This window comes from Charadrius vociferus, unplaced genomic scaffold (genome assembly GCF_000708025.1).
Source record: "Charadrius vociferus isolate BGI_N301 unplaced genomic scaffold, ASM70802v2 scaffold561, whole genome shotgun sequence".
In the NCBI taxonomy this organism is placed as follows: domain Eukaryota; kingdom Metazoa; phylum Chordata; class Aves; order Charadriiformes; family Charadriidae; genus Charadrius; species Charadrius vociferus.
In genome coordinates, this window is record NW_009646848.1 from 869661 (window position 1) to 886732 (window position 17072).

The 17072-nt window shown below is 39.8% G+C and overlaps 1 protein-coding gene across 1 annotated transcript in view; it reads left to right on the forward strand.

Annotated features, from left to right (window-relative positions):
- Nucleotides 1–738: 738 nt before the first annotated feature.
- RIMKLB (ribosomal modification protein rimK-like family member B) overlaps nt 739–17072 on the forward strand; it is a 36672-nt gene continuing 20338 nt past the window's right edge. The window contains exon 1 of the mRNA XM_009894115.1: nt 739–913. Within this exon, the coding sequence (XP_009892417.1) occupies nt 739–913 (175 nt within the window). The remainder of the gene's footprint in view (nt 914–17072) is intronic.

Genomic DNA, 17072 nt, shown 5'->3' on the forward strand with positions numbered 1-17072 from the left:
TTTAGGTTACATTTATTAATGTTTGGCATTCTTAACATTTTGTTGATGCTCCTTGTTCTACTGTTTTTTCCATGTTCTGGATAATACTAAATATATTTCACAGTAGATGTGAAGTATTTGTAAGAGCAAGTCAGTCTCAAAATATGTATGTGAAAAATTCTGTTTTAATGGATAACTTCCTTCCTTCCGGACTGCTTTTTTAACATAAAGAATTTGGCACACTGTTGTCTTCTGTATATGGTGGAAGGGGATGCATCAAGTCTGTCACCAGTGTTTTAGCAGTACCTAGGAGAGAGGCTGAGTTATTTCCAATTGTAAGGAATTATCCCAATTGTGAAGTTGACATTCTGACCTTCAGAGATGGCCATTCAACATGTTCTCAGTCCTTGTCATGTCTTTTAGTACTGTCAACAAAGGGGGATGCTGCTACCGGTATCAGTATTTATGTCAAGTGTGTAGTTCTTGTGGATGAAACTAGGATGAGGACCAAGACCTGATTTTTAGTATTTACGTTCCATTGAATGTAAATGGATTTGGTTCTGTTGCAGATTAGTCATAGACATTATTTTCCCACTTGGAGGTTGAAAGTTGTGCTCCACTGAAAAGGACTGACTTGTGCAGAGGGTACAGTAGGGAACATGAAGGTAGGAGCCTGTGTACTCTAACAGAATCTCATCTTCTCCACCATCTAGAAGTTCCATTGAAAGGAAACCTTGAAGGTTGCAAGACAAGTCCAAGATGTGCAGTTCAGTTGCTCCCAGGCTGTGGTTCTTAACAGACCGTCGCATCAGAGAAGATTACCCTCAGCAGGAGATCCTGAGAGCACTGAAGGCCAAGTGCTGTGAAGAGGAGCTAGATTTCCGGGCCTTGGTGATGGATGAAGTGGTGCTGACCATTGAGGATGGAAATCTTGGTGAGAATGAGCAAAGTCTGGGAATGTGCTGAAAGGGTACTCGGAAAAAGATTGTAAAATGGAGCATCTGTGCTCTTTGATAGTGAATTCCATGTGGCCAGACTGCCATACATCATCTAAGTCTTGTAGATGTACATGATATCATGTTCTTTAGCATTTATTGTGATAATCAAATAGAATTGTTAACATTGCTAATTTGTGTTAGAACTATTTTTGCCTTCCTTTTTGTAGGACAGAGAGGAGAGTTGCTTTAGTATGTCGATTCCAGGATAAGTAGTATAGGATCTCTGAATTAAGAAATTACTGAGTTTCGTTTTTGCTTAGGTACTTGAAGCTTATGGAAATTACGGAGTTTTGTTTTTGCTTAGGTACTTGAAGCTTATGAGTTCCATTTAAGAGTTTCAGGGGGACTTTTTTTCTTCTGTTTGTGTTCTGACTTGAAGACAGCAAACACATTTGAAAAGGAATTTTCAATGGACGGTACAAATTGTCATGGTGCTAGAGGTAATAATGTGATGTAACTAAAGCATGCTGCTGTACAAATGTGTAGTTATATATATGCCAAAAAAGAACGGGGCTGAAAAACAAAGTATGTGCATCAGAATAATGTGAACAATTACTACAACTTCGTGTTTTAAACTAAATTGTAAGATTTCTGTTCTGTTTTCCTATTAGCTTTTTTTTTTACCTGTGGTGATTAAAAGGGAAAAGTGGGACATTAAGGTGTTTTAGAGATGTTAAGTAAAATGATTCTGTAGATCCTAAGCTTATGCTATAGGAATAATATTAATGCCACCAATGTCAAGCTGTATAGCACTTACTATTATAACTGGGTTTTTTTTCAACTTTTTAATTTGGATTTCCTAGGAAGGAGACTGCAGCGTTGTTTTGTACCTTTACCTCTTCTATTTCTTTTCCTCATGTATCAGTGAGAAAAAATGCCCCTGGGGATCCAGGGAAGAATTGCATTTCTGAAAGTTGCATTAGAATAATTCAGTGTGGGAAGAAAATATAAAAGTACTCTCAGGCCTGAAGAAAAGGCTGCCATGTGAGCTTATACCTTGTTCCCTACTGGGGAATCTATATAGGAGGGAAATCTTAAAACTGACTTTGGGGAAGAACTTTGGTCAGAATTTGCACCTTACTGTAGCATGAATCAGTCAAGGCTAAAACAAATGCATGAGAAAACAGGATTTTTGATTCTGGTATTACTAAACTTTTGTTTACATATTTTTTCTTTTATTCTGAGGTGTCTATGATCTTTATTAGAGGCTGGAAATTCTGTAGGATGTCTTCAAATGGAGGCAACTTCTTGTCAGAAAATCTGAACATCTTACTGCTCCGAGTGTGCTGTCCTTTGGACACTGTTCTGCAAAGGCAGCCATCCTGGACTGTAGCTGCAGCCTCTGAGATGCATAATTGGTCCTTCAGCATTTCAGTATTGTTTATATTTCCTGGTGATGTTTTCTTCTGTACTGTCTTCTGCCTGGTTTTGGGGAATTAAATATGGCAAGTGTGAATTGTGGGCCTTTCTGCTTTCTTCTGTTTAATGTCTCCTAATGCTGCATCTATTCCAAAAAGAAAAGATAAAGTATGCAAGTTGGAAAACCTAATACTTAGGAATGTGTAGTACAAGAATGAGAAAAATTAAGGAAAGAAAGAGTGCAAAAAAAGGGAAATTATTTTCATACAAAGTGTTCGTTCAAAACTGTGTAAATGACCTTTTGAAAAGGAGTGAGATGAAAATGCTGAAAGATTGTGGATAGAAATTTCCTTATAAATAATCTGGACTGGCTAATTGTGATTTTTTTTTTGTTTTTTGGGGGGGTAGTGGTGGGGGAGTTGTCTTACATTAAATAATTATTTCTCTTTGAGAGAGATGAAAAACCTTCCCTTTTAATTATCTAGTTTTCTTTTTCCTAGTGCTTGCCTATGTGTTTTGATACATATTTCTGATGGAGGACACAAGCAAAAGTTTTGTGTTTCATTTTTCTTGTAAAGTCCTCAGTTGGCCTAGGAAAAGGTGTCCTGGAACAAAATCCAGGAGGTAATGCATTCTGTATCCTTTCCATTTTCTACTGTTGTGTGAGGGGTCCAGGCTGAATAAAAATTTCGTACAACACAGAGGGTTTGATAAAGAAGCTTTTGCTTCCCGTTCTACCGTTATTTGCGTTGAAAGCTTAGCAACACAGGGCTCAGACTCTGGTAATACATGGTATTGGAGGAAGTAATAGGTTTTCACATACTCACACTTGCGATTAGACCTTTTTTTGTCCTTTAAAACCTAGGCAATTTCTTAAGTAAATAGTTAAAGGAATGTTAACTTTACAAAGTCCAGTTGGAAATTATAGGATGCTATTTAAAACTTGAAAATGTGGTATTTCTGTAGGTGATATAATCAGTGATACTTCCTTGTGGACTTGTTGACTGTCGGGAACATGGCTGAAGACTTCAGAGACCGAAAGTTCAGCATAGGACACTAAAAAGCTTGAAATTAGTTACCTCACAGAGGTAAAGCAGAGTGGAAAAGACACTTGTAAACTTAGGAAAATTGAGCAGAACAGTGGGGTACATACCAAAACTGAAAATTGGGCCTTCAACTGATTGTGTGGTGTATGCTTTGACAGTAGAGCATACTGATGTAAATATCATTGAAGCCCAGAGCGAAAGGCAGATGTGGAAAACTTCGGCAATGCTGAGACTCTTTTAAGAGTCTGTATATGTCAGAGAATTATAAGATTTGCCATGTACCTGACGTGGCCAAAAGGAGAGGGAGAGGCAGGATTATTTCAGTAAGGACATGGCAGTAGCGACTCCTCGGGGCATTACTCTTGCTGTGCTGGACGGTTGGATAGGAAGCATGGCTGGATTCCCAGGCAAGCCAAGAGTGCAGCCCCAGCAGTCCCTGCTGGTTCCAATTTCTTCTGCAGCTGAAATTTGGGATGATGCAGCATCCCAAGCACACACCCAGCCCCAGTATTACTGGCCACATGATGAACCTGCATGCAGCTCAAGATCCGCATTAGGTGCCTCAGCGCAGCAGGAGTCCAAAAATGATTGTAAATGAGATGAGATGTAAGAGGTGTAGAATTTAAAATTTTTCCTTTAAGTTTAGAAGGATACTCTTAAACTGATTTATGCTTAAGCTGTTCTGGAAATAGTTTATGTTCAACATATACTTTTTGAAAATAACTATGCCTTATATAAGTAAGTGCTAGTGCATGCCTGTTTACCTGAGCCATGCATTCCTATTTCCTTTGCACACTGGCAATAGTACTCTGTATATCTCCAAGGCAAAAGCTGAGTTAAAATCAGTGGAAAAGTCAAGCTGCATATAAAAAGGAATATTTTTCTGATTCTTTGGTGGGCTGAACCTGCTGAAATGGTTTATTAATTAATTAAATGCTGAATTAGACATGCACAACATTGGTGCACATTAATGGACAGGAATGCATGTGTGGAAAGAAGTGGAGGGTGATATTGCAGCTGTTATGATTTAAACTGGCTCAAACTATGGTGCGGCTGTAGCCCAAGTTTCTTAAGAGCTAAATTCTTGAAGCGAAACCAGTCTAGTATGATCTACTGCTGAATGGAGCAGCTGTATTTCTCTTGTCCCTTTCTAGCCTTGCTATTGCTGCTTGCCTTGTGTAAGGACTTTAGGTCTCTCTTGGCTTGCTTTCATGTTGTAGCTGAGCTAATCTGATTCAAGAAAAGGTTGACCAAATTCTCTGCTTGTTTGCAGGATCTGGCATTTGTTTGAGTTGACTTGTCTAATCCAATGGAACACTAGTGCTGCCCAAATACTTAACAATTTTCTGTTGCTGCGTCGATCTATTATGTGGTCACACAATTGCCAGCTCTAGTACATGAAAGCAGGGGAGAATGGGCTTGCTCTTTTTGGGAATGGCTTGCATTTATGTTGATTTAGTTGTAGCTTCAAGGCATACTTTAAAACAGGAATTTTCTTACAGTTGGAATTCTTGATAGTGTCAGGTTTAAGATTTTTTTGTGTGTGTATTTATAGCATCTGGTATTTACTGCTATAAGGAAAGCACTGGATTACTAAATTAAATGGCTAGTTGACTAGTCTAGTTTGGCAATTCCTATATTCATGTGAAATAAATAGCAGGTAATCTAACAAAGCTCTGCATGACATTTTCAGACACACATTCGAAGCCTTGACAGTGAGTCCATTTAAAAATGTGTAATTTTAAACTATTTGTCTGCGTTTGCCAGTGCAGTGATGTAACAGGCTTTGGGAATTTGAAACTAGACAGATTATAGCTTGTGAGCCAGAGTGTGTGGGGTGGGATGGGGGTAAAGGTGGAGGAAACCTGTAGAGAGCAAGACTTAGTGGACAAGAGACAAAAGATAATTCATTGGTTGTCTCCTCTTTCTGAATACAGCACTCTATTTCTTCTTACCTGGGTCTAGGACTTAGCAGGAACTTTCCTTACAGACTACACACCTTACCTGTAGGGAAGAACAGTTCAAGAACTGTTGGTGAAGAACGCGCTAGGGAAATTTGGATCTTTCCTTCATTAAAATTATATACAAAAATGTCTTCATGAAAATTCTTTGCTATCAGAATGGCTGAAGTTTGACATCACTGATCCAGCAATTTACTAATTCTTTTATTGTCGCTTTTTGGAATCTCTATATTTTCCGATACTGTCCTGTGAAGGTAAATGGTTTTGAGGAAAGTAGCTTTCATGAACTTTCAACTATTAAAGATGCCAGAGTGAGTGGAATTGGAGTGTCCTAAAGCATAAAACAAAGCATGAACTTTTCCTAGACTTTCTTGGCGTTTCTTTTGGGAATGTAAAAGCAAGTGATCAGCTGAGGTGAGGAATAAAAAGGACACAATAGTTATCTGTTATTAAACAGTAATAATTTTTGCATGATCAGCTGGCTTTTCTTAAGTCAGATGCATAGCATCTGGGAACTTATCTTTTCAGATTTTTTTTTTTTTTTTTTATAGTGGAAGCATTCAGAAGATAGATTCTTTTAACTTGGTAAAGGTTGCTGGTGTGCTGCTTTAGGCATCTGGCTTTCCTGTGTGGGTCTGAAATTGGCGATATTTGTCACTATCATTTAAGTCTTGAATCATGCAAAATCTGCTCTTGTTTCATATGATCCTTCCTTCCTTTATGGTTTGGTTTGAACTAGTAACAAACAGTTGTGATCTTTCTTTTTTTTTTTCTTTTTTCTTCTTCACACCAGGTTAGATGGCATTGGAAATAAGCATGGAGGAATCAGTATATTTGAAAGATTTCTGTGAAGTATAGAGAGCTAGGGGAAAAAGGGTAAGGTTGGATATCAAATACTTGTGGTTTTGGTGTAATGGTGAGAAAAACACTCTAGGCTTTTACATCTACGAAACGGTTCCTATATCAGAATGTCAATCAGCTAGATGCATGATAAGAGAAGGCTTTTACATCTGCGAAACGGTTCCTATATCAGAATGTCAAAACTCTTAATGTTTTTGAATCATCTTAAGTCACCTAAAGACTGTCTTCTATAACACAATAGGGGACATAATCATCTCCTCTTGCTGCTGACTGCTTCATCAGTCCCCTGGCACTTGTTAGTCCAGCAGTGCACCTTACTGTAAGAGCTTTTCCTGCGGTGTGCAGCAAATGGCTCTGGGAGTGGTGGAGCAGAGGCAAGTGGCCTTGGCAAAGTGCCTTGTTGAGCACTGCAGAGTTGGCCTGTTTCCTGCTACTAACAACAGCCAGAGCAACCATTACTTCCTCTGCAGAGTTGGGAAATTGGTTTGTATCTCAATAGTGAGCTGGAGTAGAAACTGCATTGTGTACAAAGGACTAGAAGGCAGTTAGACATCATGTTGTTGAAAGTGCTGGTCTCAGGACCACTTGAAACTGTTTCTGATGCTCTTTCATTGTGGAAACTGATAGCTTGCCAGTCTGCTGTTAAACCTTATTTGAGCCATAAGCATTACCAGTGGGGAATTATGGGCTTTATAGAGGGGGTTCTGGAATGGTAGCTGTGTTTAGACTATATGACCACCCCAACATTAGATACCTTAGACAAACGCATCTCTAGTAGAAAAAGCAGCATTTCAATAATTTGCTTTATTCTTATAGAAACGTATTTTAATAACAGCGTATTTCAACAGCTGGCATGTATTTTAGGAATAATTGTTTTCTTTCAGAATGGTGACACCAAACACAACTTTCTTATGATGCATATGGGAAGAAAGGATTTATACTCTGTGACCCTGAGTGTCCTTGCAGTTTTCTTCTACTTTTCTACTACTTTCTTCTTTCTACTATCAGGGATTTCTGATAGTGCTTACATTCTGTGCTTACATTCTGTACATTACATTCTGTGCTTACATCAATGATCGCCTGTTATCTCAAGCTGATGCTAAATTATAAAGGCTATCAATGAATTTGATCTTCTCAAAATCGTTCTGTTTCTTCAGTAAATGTCAGTATGTCATCAGTGGTGAATATGGGTTCAGTCAAAAGCTGCCTTTGCAAGGTGGAGAGGTGGGAATGTTTCTGCATGGAAATATTTTATTGTGGTCGTTTCAGAGCGCTATGTTAAGGACTGAAGTTTTTCATTTGCACATGTTCTAGAACAGTCAGCCAGGAAAATCAGACATGCAGGGCACATCATGTTGAACATACGTGCATGTCATCATATCTGAAAATGCCAGAAAGCATTGCCAAATTTTTAATTGTTGTAAGAGTTCTCAGGAATTGCCATCTGAGGGAAAACCAACATAAAAAAGACAAAAGCGAGATGAAAGAGGTGTTTCCATACATCACAGTCAAGAAGTGAAAATTAGCCTAACATTTCACAAGACAGTTGTTAACTGGCTGGGGGTTTCTGGGTCATTTTTCCAACAATCCTTGTTCCTGTGCTGTATCACCTACGCAAGTTGTACTGGCAAAATTGTCTGAGCAGTTGCATTGTGAACCAGGTTTCTGTACTGGTGTAGTTTTAAACCAAATCAGCCTGTCCTGGTGGAATGTATTTTTGAATACTGTATCAAGGCATGTTCTAACGTGACAGCACAAACAATAGTGTGTGCTGCAGCACTTAAATCAGGATGGCAAAGTGTGTATGTGTCAGGGTGTGAGAGATTAGGAGATCCTACAAGTGTCAATACCACAAGTACTGATGTGAAAAAGTTACCTTATGAAACTGGCAACCATGCTTGCTTTGCTAGATTTGTGATGAGAGGGGTACTCTATTACCCATTCTTTAAGCAATGACAGTATGTTTGGTTTTCTCCACCTTTTCTCCCAAGTCTAGTTGTTATCCATTTGTGAATGATGGGCAGTTGATTGATCCTCAGTGACTGTGAATATGAGACTGGTACTGCTGAACTTTGTTCAGTGTTGAGATGGATATTCCAGTGTGCAGACTTGTTTTTTAACTGATGCAGACTTCTAGGACTGCCAGTGGCTGTGGACAAGTCCCTTTATTTTCTTATTCTTACAAACTCTGTCTATAAAATGTGGTGAAATACCAATTTCAAGAATTACACTTCCCTTTTATATCTGCCCTTTGCTGCATGAAAAGACTGGAATGAAAAGGAGAATCAAAAAAAAAGAGAAAAAATCACTAATGAAACTACTTGCATTGTAAATAATTAACATTTACAATGTCACAAAAATCTGTGATGGTGTCCTTTTAATGATTGTTCTTTGAATGGAAGAGCTTACGTTATTTCTATATCTGTTTAAAGGTCCAGTCCATTTTAGGATTAAAAGTGTGGTATGGAGTTTTAAAATGCCTTTGTAATTGTCAAAAGTTCAAGCAGGCTTTGGTAAGCATAATGTGTTATATGTACTCTGACAACATGAGCAGAACAATTTTGTTCTCTGGTATTCTGCTCATGTTGTCAGAGAAACCCTTCTAGCATTACACTAATTAATACTTAACTGCTTTAACTAATAGAAGGCTTTTCCTATGATACAGAAAGGTTTTCTTGCTCTGTACTTCTATATAGTGCAAGTATTGAATTGGAGATTGTCTTGCTGTGCTTGTTACTCTTATCTCTTTTTATTGTGAGGGGGCATTCTTCTGGTGTTTTTCTTTGGGGTTTTTTTGTTTGTTTGTTTTGTTTTTGTTTTGTTTGGTTTTTCTTGGTTGTGGTTTGGTTTTTTTTTTTTTTTTTTTTTTAGGTTTGGGGTTTTTTTTGGGGGGTGTTTTTTTTTTTTTTTCCTTTCAGTGCTGTTGGATCACAATAGAAATGTGATTCTCATTACAGGTCTTTGTGATACCCTCACCATCACAACTCTGGACATCCCCATTCACGGGGAGGGCATAAGGAGGTTTAAGGCAACTCAAGTCCTTTGCTCTCTTCAAAGCTCTTTTGGGTAGTTGTTCGATCACAATAGAAATGTGATTCTCATTACAGGTCTTTGTGATACCCCCACCATCACAACTCTGGGCATCCCCATTCACGGGGAGGTTTAAGCCAACTCAAGTCCTTTGCTGTCTTCAAAGCTCTTTTGGGTAGTTGTTCAGTTTTTATATGCTAGGTTGGGCTGAGCACTGTATGCTCTCCGCCATGCTGGTCTAGTTATCTCAGGAGGACATTCACGCTCTTGCTGCTCTCCTGGACAAACATTTACACAACCAATTGATACGCTCAACTGAGAGACAGGCGATACTCCTAGCTGTTATAGCCCTTTACCTTAAAAGCCACCTTCCAGTCCTCTTTTGTCATAGTATGAGGTCAGCTTTCTGTGCCGCAGGTGTGGTCACTCACTTCCCACATTCTTCTCAGAGCTTCACAAGCACATCACCCTTGCCTGTCTCCATCAAGCCTTCTCAGGAGTTTATTAATCCATCACATGGAGAGAATTGCTGGCAGCATATAGAATCTGGAGTTTTGGGCATTTGCCTGAGTGTAAGAGACTTCTCTTGCAGCTTCTGTCTTAAGTGGAGGAAGTAATGGAGTATAAGTGTATTTTTTCCCAGGTTCATGCTCTGTCCTTAGAGATGTAGTATTTTCATCTTTGACTTGGTAGACACTTGCTTTGTGTAACACAAGACAGAGTGATATGGACAGAGAGACCACCGTAGGAAGACTGTGTAGCCTAATGACTGTGTCAATATTTGGATTCCATATCCAAGTAACTGTCCTTGAATGATGAGGTAAAAGAGTATCTCCACCACCATCAAATCCTTATTGTGAAAAGTGCCAAAATCCTTTTGTGAACCTAGTGTGAAATGTCAAGCTGCTGCTTCCATGTTTCTTTTTATGCTCCAGATAGTACTGTGAAGTTCTAGAATTAATGAATTGATTCTCTTGCTTTCCCCTATCCCCAATAAAAATTACTGAATTCATTTTTCCATTCGTTCTTGAAGCTGCTTAGACCACCCAATTGAGAATCCTCTGAGGATTTAATTTTTGGTAGAAACATAACTTAGGTTAGAACGAATTAAATTTGGCACTCAAAGGAATTATGGCCTTTAATGTTTTTGTTAGGTGTTTTTTGCTGTAGTGGGACCACTTGTTTAAACAGTATTTTACAAAGTGACAGTACCATATATCATGATGGAACATAAATGTATATACTGTTTCAGTACAGAAGAGCCTGATTTCTCAGTAGTAGCTAGTTTTTGGAGATTGAGATCACAGATTTTTTTTTTTTCAGCTGTATAACTGTTTTACTCAGTAGTCCCCAAATAATATTAGTCTGAAAATTTTAGGGCTTTTTGAAAACACAGCTCAAATCTTCAGTAATATTCTTGTAGTATGAATGCAGTGGTTTGCCATGTTTACCAATGTGGAAATAATATATAGGAAAGTTAAGAGATATGTCTAAGGCACCACAGTAAATAGAAGACTTAATTTATGCCTGTGACTAGATTGCTAGCTGTTTGCTTCTATCTGCTAAGATCAGTTTTTCTAACTTAATTTGTTTGTTTTATGCTTCGACATCTGAATGGGTGACCGAGCTGTTGAAATTGCTGATGTTATGTTTAGTTCCCATGAAAGTCAGAGGATTTATTTCAAAAGTACAGACACTCAAGATGGTAAACAGATGAGATGTCCTAATCTGTAATGCTGCCTTCCCTGCTTTCCAGTAAGAAGAGCACATTACTTGCTTTCTTTTCTCTCTTGTGTTTGAAACAGCACAAAACGTGGTTTCATCTGTTGGCCAGGCAGGTGACACTGATACAAAACTGATACTTTGCTTAGTTTGGGCCAGGGTCTTGGTTTTCAGTACTGATTCTGTTGTTAAGCAACATATTCTATCTGATGAAGCATCATATAAGGTGTTTTTTGACATTACAGGTGGGTCTCATATCACACATCTGAACACAATAATGGAGCTGCAAACCAGTAGGAATGTGGGTTGTATGTTGAAACTTCCTTGGGAAGAGATGCAAATTGAACAGGGAGCCTCAAATCGAAAACAAGTTTGGAAGCAAGGCAGGAAACTGTGTGGTTAGGGTGGTATTCAGAATTACAGGCAAGGCAGCTACTGAACTGTAGGAGAAATCTGTAGTTTGGAAATTAACTGGAAAAATAAGGAGACTGGAATGAAAGTGAGAAAGAAAGGAAGTGGAAGCACAGGTGTTGCATCTAGGGGGATGAGTCCTGTGAGCGGGGAGTGAGAAACTGGGGCAAAGCAAGCTGCATGCAGTGGTTTCTGACTTTGAATGCCTGGAGTGGAATCAAACATTCCAGAGCTTTTCTCTCCTGCAGATGAAAATTCCTCTGCAAGTTTGTTATACAAGTATTTGCTGACAGTGGAGCCCATTCACCTTAAGGGCTGGTCCACACAGAGGTGGCTGACCCCGTGCAGCTGACAGCTGTCAGCTCAAGTGTCAAAGGTCTGTATGCTAGATGAAACCGTTCTAACCCTCATGCCATATTCCACCAGTGTTGTGCACGTGTTACTTAGATGCCAAATGATGAAGTTGGGTTTTGGTCATCTCCAAATGTAATGACAAAATACTATTAAGAGTAGCAACATCAAATCCCCTAAGAATTAGAAAATGGCAAAAAGAAACGTGCATTTTTGACTCCTTTGTGCATTTGTTTTCAGATAGTACATTCTAAATTATTTGGTGACGTGCTACTTTTTCCACCAGCCTATTTAATGTACAGGGTGTTCTGCTCTGGAAATGTAGCTTGTAGCATACTGAAGGAGAGGACAGTTTGTAGGACGCCTTCTTTGTGATTACAGGATTTGGTGACAATTGAAGCAGAACATTGCTGGAAGTCAAGTGTTCGTCTGGTGATTTAAATTGGACTGTTCATAAATTGCATGTTTTTCCATTTTTCTCAGTGCCCAAACTTTGGATATCAGGAACAGCTTTGTGAAAGTGCTGAATACTTGCGTGCACACACACACGCACACACAAAAAATGGGAGCAGCACTGGCAAGTAAAAAATTATGGTCTCTCAAATGTGGCATCTAGAATTCAGTCTTTAAGTCTTATCTTTGGGTTTCTCTTCCCTGTATGGGAAATCAGAATACTCTCTGGTTTCCTGTGGTGTCTACAAAACAAATTAAGATTGTGAAGCACTCAGATAAGCACAATAGAGAAAACTTGCGAAGAAATTAATAATGATGTGTTTCAAGTCAGGATTTCAGTACACCAATCCATGGGGTACACTGAAAAATACGAAAGAAAATACAGTGCTGAGTAGCTGCTTGTTAAGTGAGTACTGTATGTCCTATGCACATTAGAAAAATAATATTTGTTCATGTAATTGAAGGCAGTATGTGAGTGAGGTTGCAGATCAATGCTACAGACTTGTGGCTTTTTCTAACCTTTATGTGCTGGACTTTGTGGATTCAATAGTTTTCTCGTAATGTAGCTTTTTAGTGTAATAATGTATACACACATTCTTCATAAATAATGCATGTGCACATAGGGACTGTGCTGGATGCATCAACACTGTTTACTAGCCAGGCTTTGAAAAACGTAGATGTAGGGAAAAACAAGAGTGATGCAATGATGGCCTATTACTTGGGTAACCCAATATTCTGTCTTTGAATAGTAGTCCATGTATATATTTATGTTCAAGATACATATGTATCCTGTCAATGAGAATAACGAATTATTTTACCTGTCTAAATACCTGGAGAGTTTGTGTTTGTGCCTTGTTCTCCCTCATACTTGTTCAATGAACATGTAAATTGGCATGTCACCATTGTTCCACTGCTTTGGAAAATGGCTTATCACATTCCTGGAATTCTTTTTGTTTGGGTTGAGAGCACTGCTTTCAGTATTTGTATTTCATATTTTATGAGGTGCTTTGCAAGTTGGTTTTTTGTGGTTAAAAACATCTTCATATATGTATATAAAAGTAATAGATTACATTTGAATATCAACATGAAGTATTGGACCCTCTGTTTCTGGATGAGGAACAGAGCCACAGTGTGAGCTACGTTCTTAATTCTGTTGCCAGACAGGATGCTGTGCTTTAAGTTGGGTTTTTTCTTAATATGAAGCAGGAAGGGAGCACTAGCGAACCTGACTGGGCCTGCCATGGTAGAGGCAGTCAATTGTTATGATCTTGAAATTATTTTTTAGGAGTTCCAGGATTTCCTGCACCAACCACATATATCTTTTAGCTTGCTGTTCTAGAATGTAGAGCCATCTGAAGAAGGTTTTTATTAACAACAAAAGAGACCATTTCAAGTTCTCCTGCTAGTGTTACTATGTGTCCGTTTCCCTAACTCAGATGATAACTCAGATACAGGCTGGAGAGGTGGGCCCATGCCAACCTCATGAAGTTCAACAAGGCCAAGTGTAAGGTCCTACATCTGGGTCAGGGCAATCCCAAGCACAAGTACAGGCTTGGCGGAAAATGGATCGAGAGCAGCCCTGAGGAGAAGGACCTGGGGATGCTGATTGATGAGAAGATCAACATGAGCCAGCAATGTGTGATCACAGCCCAGAAAGCAAACCATATCCTGGGCTGCATCAAAAGACGCATGGCCAGCAGGTTGAGGGAAGTGATTCTGCCCCTCTGCTCCACTCTTGTGAGACGCTACCTGGAGCATCCAGCTCTGGAGCCCCCAGCATAGGAAAGACATGGACCTGTTGGAGCAGGTCCGGAGGAGGGCCACAAAGATGATCAGGGGGCTGGAGTCCCTCTCCTATGAGGACAGGCTGAGAGAGTTGGGGTTGTTCAGCCTGGAGAAAAGAAGGCTCTGGGGAGACCTTATAGTCTTCCAGTGCCTAAAGGGAACCTACAAGAAAGATGGAGAGGGACTTTTTACAAGGGCATGTGGTGATAGGATGAGGGCTTCAAACTGAAAGAGGGTAGATTTAGATTGCATACTAGGAAGAAATGTTTCACTGTGTGGGTGGTAAGGCACTGGAGCAGGTTGCCCGGAGAAGTTGAGGATGCCCTACCCTTGGAGGTGTTTAAGGCCAGGCTGGATGGGGCTTTGAGCAACCTGGTCTAGTGGGAGGTGTCCCTGCCTATGGCAGGGGGTTTAAAACTAGATGATCTTCAAGGTCCCTTCCAACCTAAGCCATTCTGTGATATCTGTGAATATCCTGTAGACTAAGATTAAAGTTTTAGCTCTCCTTCCCCTGGGTTGCAAGCCATCTCTGCTTATTCCCAGTGAGACAGTGTTGGTAGTTATACCTTAAAAGTTCTTTAAAGGTTTGGAGGAGCTCTTCCTTGTTCCACAAAACTAGATTCAAACTCAACTTAGGACCTAAAGGGACAACTTTCTACATCTTTCTGTGAAGGCCTATATTGTTGGATGACTGGTTCCGCCAGCAGGGTGGAGTGGTGGTGAGCAAGACTTGTTTTCAGTTGTTTATTTATAGCTTAACAATAGAAGCTTTACAATATTCCCTCCTCCCCCTTAGTTACTCTGTTTTCCAGGCTGGGTTTGCCTTTCCCACATACTGAATTTCTTCTTAAATCTCTTTCCAAGTTTTCACTGTGGTCAGGGAATCGGGCTGCTGTTCCCTGACCCCCAACTGTCAAACCTATAGAGGCACTTTCCACTTTCAGCATTAAGAACTTTATTTTTATTTTTTTAATGACTGTAAAAACTTGTCAGATGATCTTGATTGTGCAAAAGAAGGAAAGGATGTTTCCCAAAGGACCCACAAAGCTTGTTTGAGCTGTGAAGTAGTACATTGTGGAGCATGCATCCTACTGTTGCAACCACATAAGAGGCCAGGCATACTGCAGGAGAATGCCACAGAGAATCATGGAATAATTGAGATTGGAAGGGACCTTTAAATGTCATCTGGACCAACCTTCTGCTCAAAGTGGCAAACTTGAAAGCTAGAGCCAGCTCTGAAATCAGATGAGATTGCTTGGGGCATATCCGGTTGGGTTTTGAATATCTCCGAGGACAAAGCCTCCACAAACTCTCAGGGCAATTTGTCACAAAGTTGGCCACCCTTACAGAGAGGGGGAAGAAATCCAAATACATGGTCATAACTGTGTTTGCAAGTTGTGTGTGTTGCTAGTCTCTTGACTAGCTCTGCACACTCCAAAGCAAAGCTGCACATATGTCATCCACTCCTTTGTGTGGAGCGCAAACTCTCCTCCTCGCTTTCACAGCCTGTCCTTCTGAAAGAGCCTTTATCCATTCACCACAGCACTCCAGGCATGCGAACTATTCCAGCTGCCATCGAGGAGAGATTACAGGTTGGAGTCATGGTGTAAGCGTAGGTAGAAAGGTAAAGAGAAGTTACTTAATAATGACTGGAAGTTTTTGAGATGTGCGTGTTCATACCCTGCTTCCTTTTGTTTTTCTGTCAATCTTCCCAGGATCATTCTGGCCTAAGACTGACATGGTTCTTTGTGCACTCCTCCTTACATGCTTGGGACTAAAGGTGAGGCAGGATTCTGAAAGTGCATGCCCTTTGTGGATGCTTTGAGGTGAATAAGGTCTGTGGCTGCAGGCGAAAGGGATGCTGTACCAGTACCCTGCATGTCGTAATGCTTGTAATTGTTTGGCATGCTTGAACAAGGCTGGCAGCGGGGCCTTTATAGCAATTTTGCTGCAAATTTTTCTTACCAGGCAGAGTGGGAGCCACTGGAGAATGTATTATCTGTATTGGGCAGGAGAGCAAGAGTTGGAGAAAGAGAAATTGGTCTGACAGGCTTGTTTTTACAAAATTGGAAGCTGGGCTAGCATAGTGACCATAGAGGTGTAAATGTGAGAAGAAAAAAATATAAATCTCACTATAGACAATTCTACTGTCTCAAAATGGCACTAGCTTGACAGTTTAAGCTGTTCAGATCATTGCTGTCATTGCTATGATCCAACCTCCTCTGTTGCAGTTGACACCTGGATTAATCAGATCCTACAGTGAGCTGGTTCAGCTTGCGATACCTGCTGAAATCAAGTTCCAAAAAAGAACAGGTTAGTTTCCTGCTGGTGTAGAAAGCTTACCTGCTCACCAGTGGGTCTGATGAGCACTAGTACGAGTGCTAGGGAGTGGTTGGTATTACATGCCACTGTAGGATTGCATGGGGCTGGAGAGTAAAACTGTTGCAGCAGCGTGACATAAATGGTCTTAAAACCACAACCTTGTGTCAGTGTTTTGTCCAACACAGGATTTTCTAAAGAGGTGCTCATTTCTTCCCCTTTCTTGCTTGGGTCTTCCAAGGTGCATAGCATGTAGTTAAACCTTTTCCTCTAAGAATTTTTAATGTTTTTAAATTGTTAGAGGCAGAGTCTAGGAGTGAATGTAAATTACAATTCTGTTACTGAGAATGGCTCAAGAGTGGCATTTGGTAACGAGATTTCTATGATTGTGTTGCTGTAAAGTGGAAGAACTTGAAGAAAAATGTAATCTGCAAATATTTAAAGGAGATTCTTAGAGGAATCTATGGAGGAGTGAGATAAATGAACTAAGGAGACTTGTCGTAGCTGATGCTTTTTTAAAAAAAAAAGCTTCCGTTTCCTATCTCTGCCATTAATTTGTTTGTGATGGCATCAATAGCCCCTCTGCTTTTTGTTTCTTTGTAAATTGGGCAGATGTGTATTTCAGAAAAGACAAGACAAAGAGAGAGCTTTAGAGCTTGTAGCGCAGAGTAAATGCATCTAAAGATATTTGTCAATTTGTAGGGATTGGTAAACTCGGGACTACATTTACAATCTAGAGATTAGTGGTAAAATAACTAATCTCTTAAATGTGTTGCATCCAAAGGTCAAAACAAGCT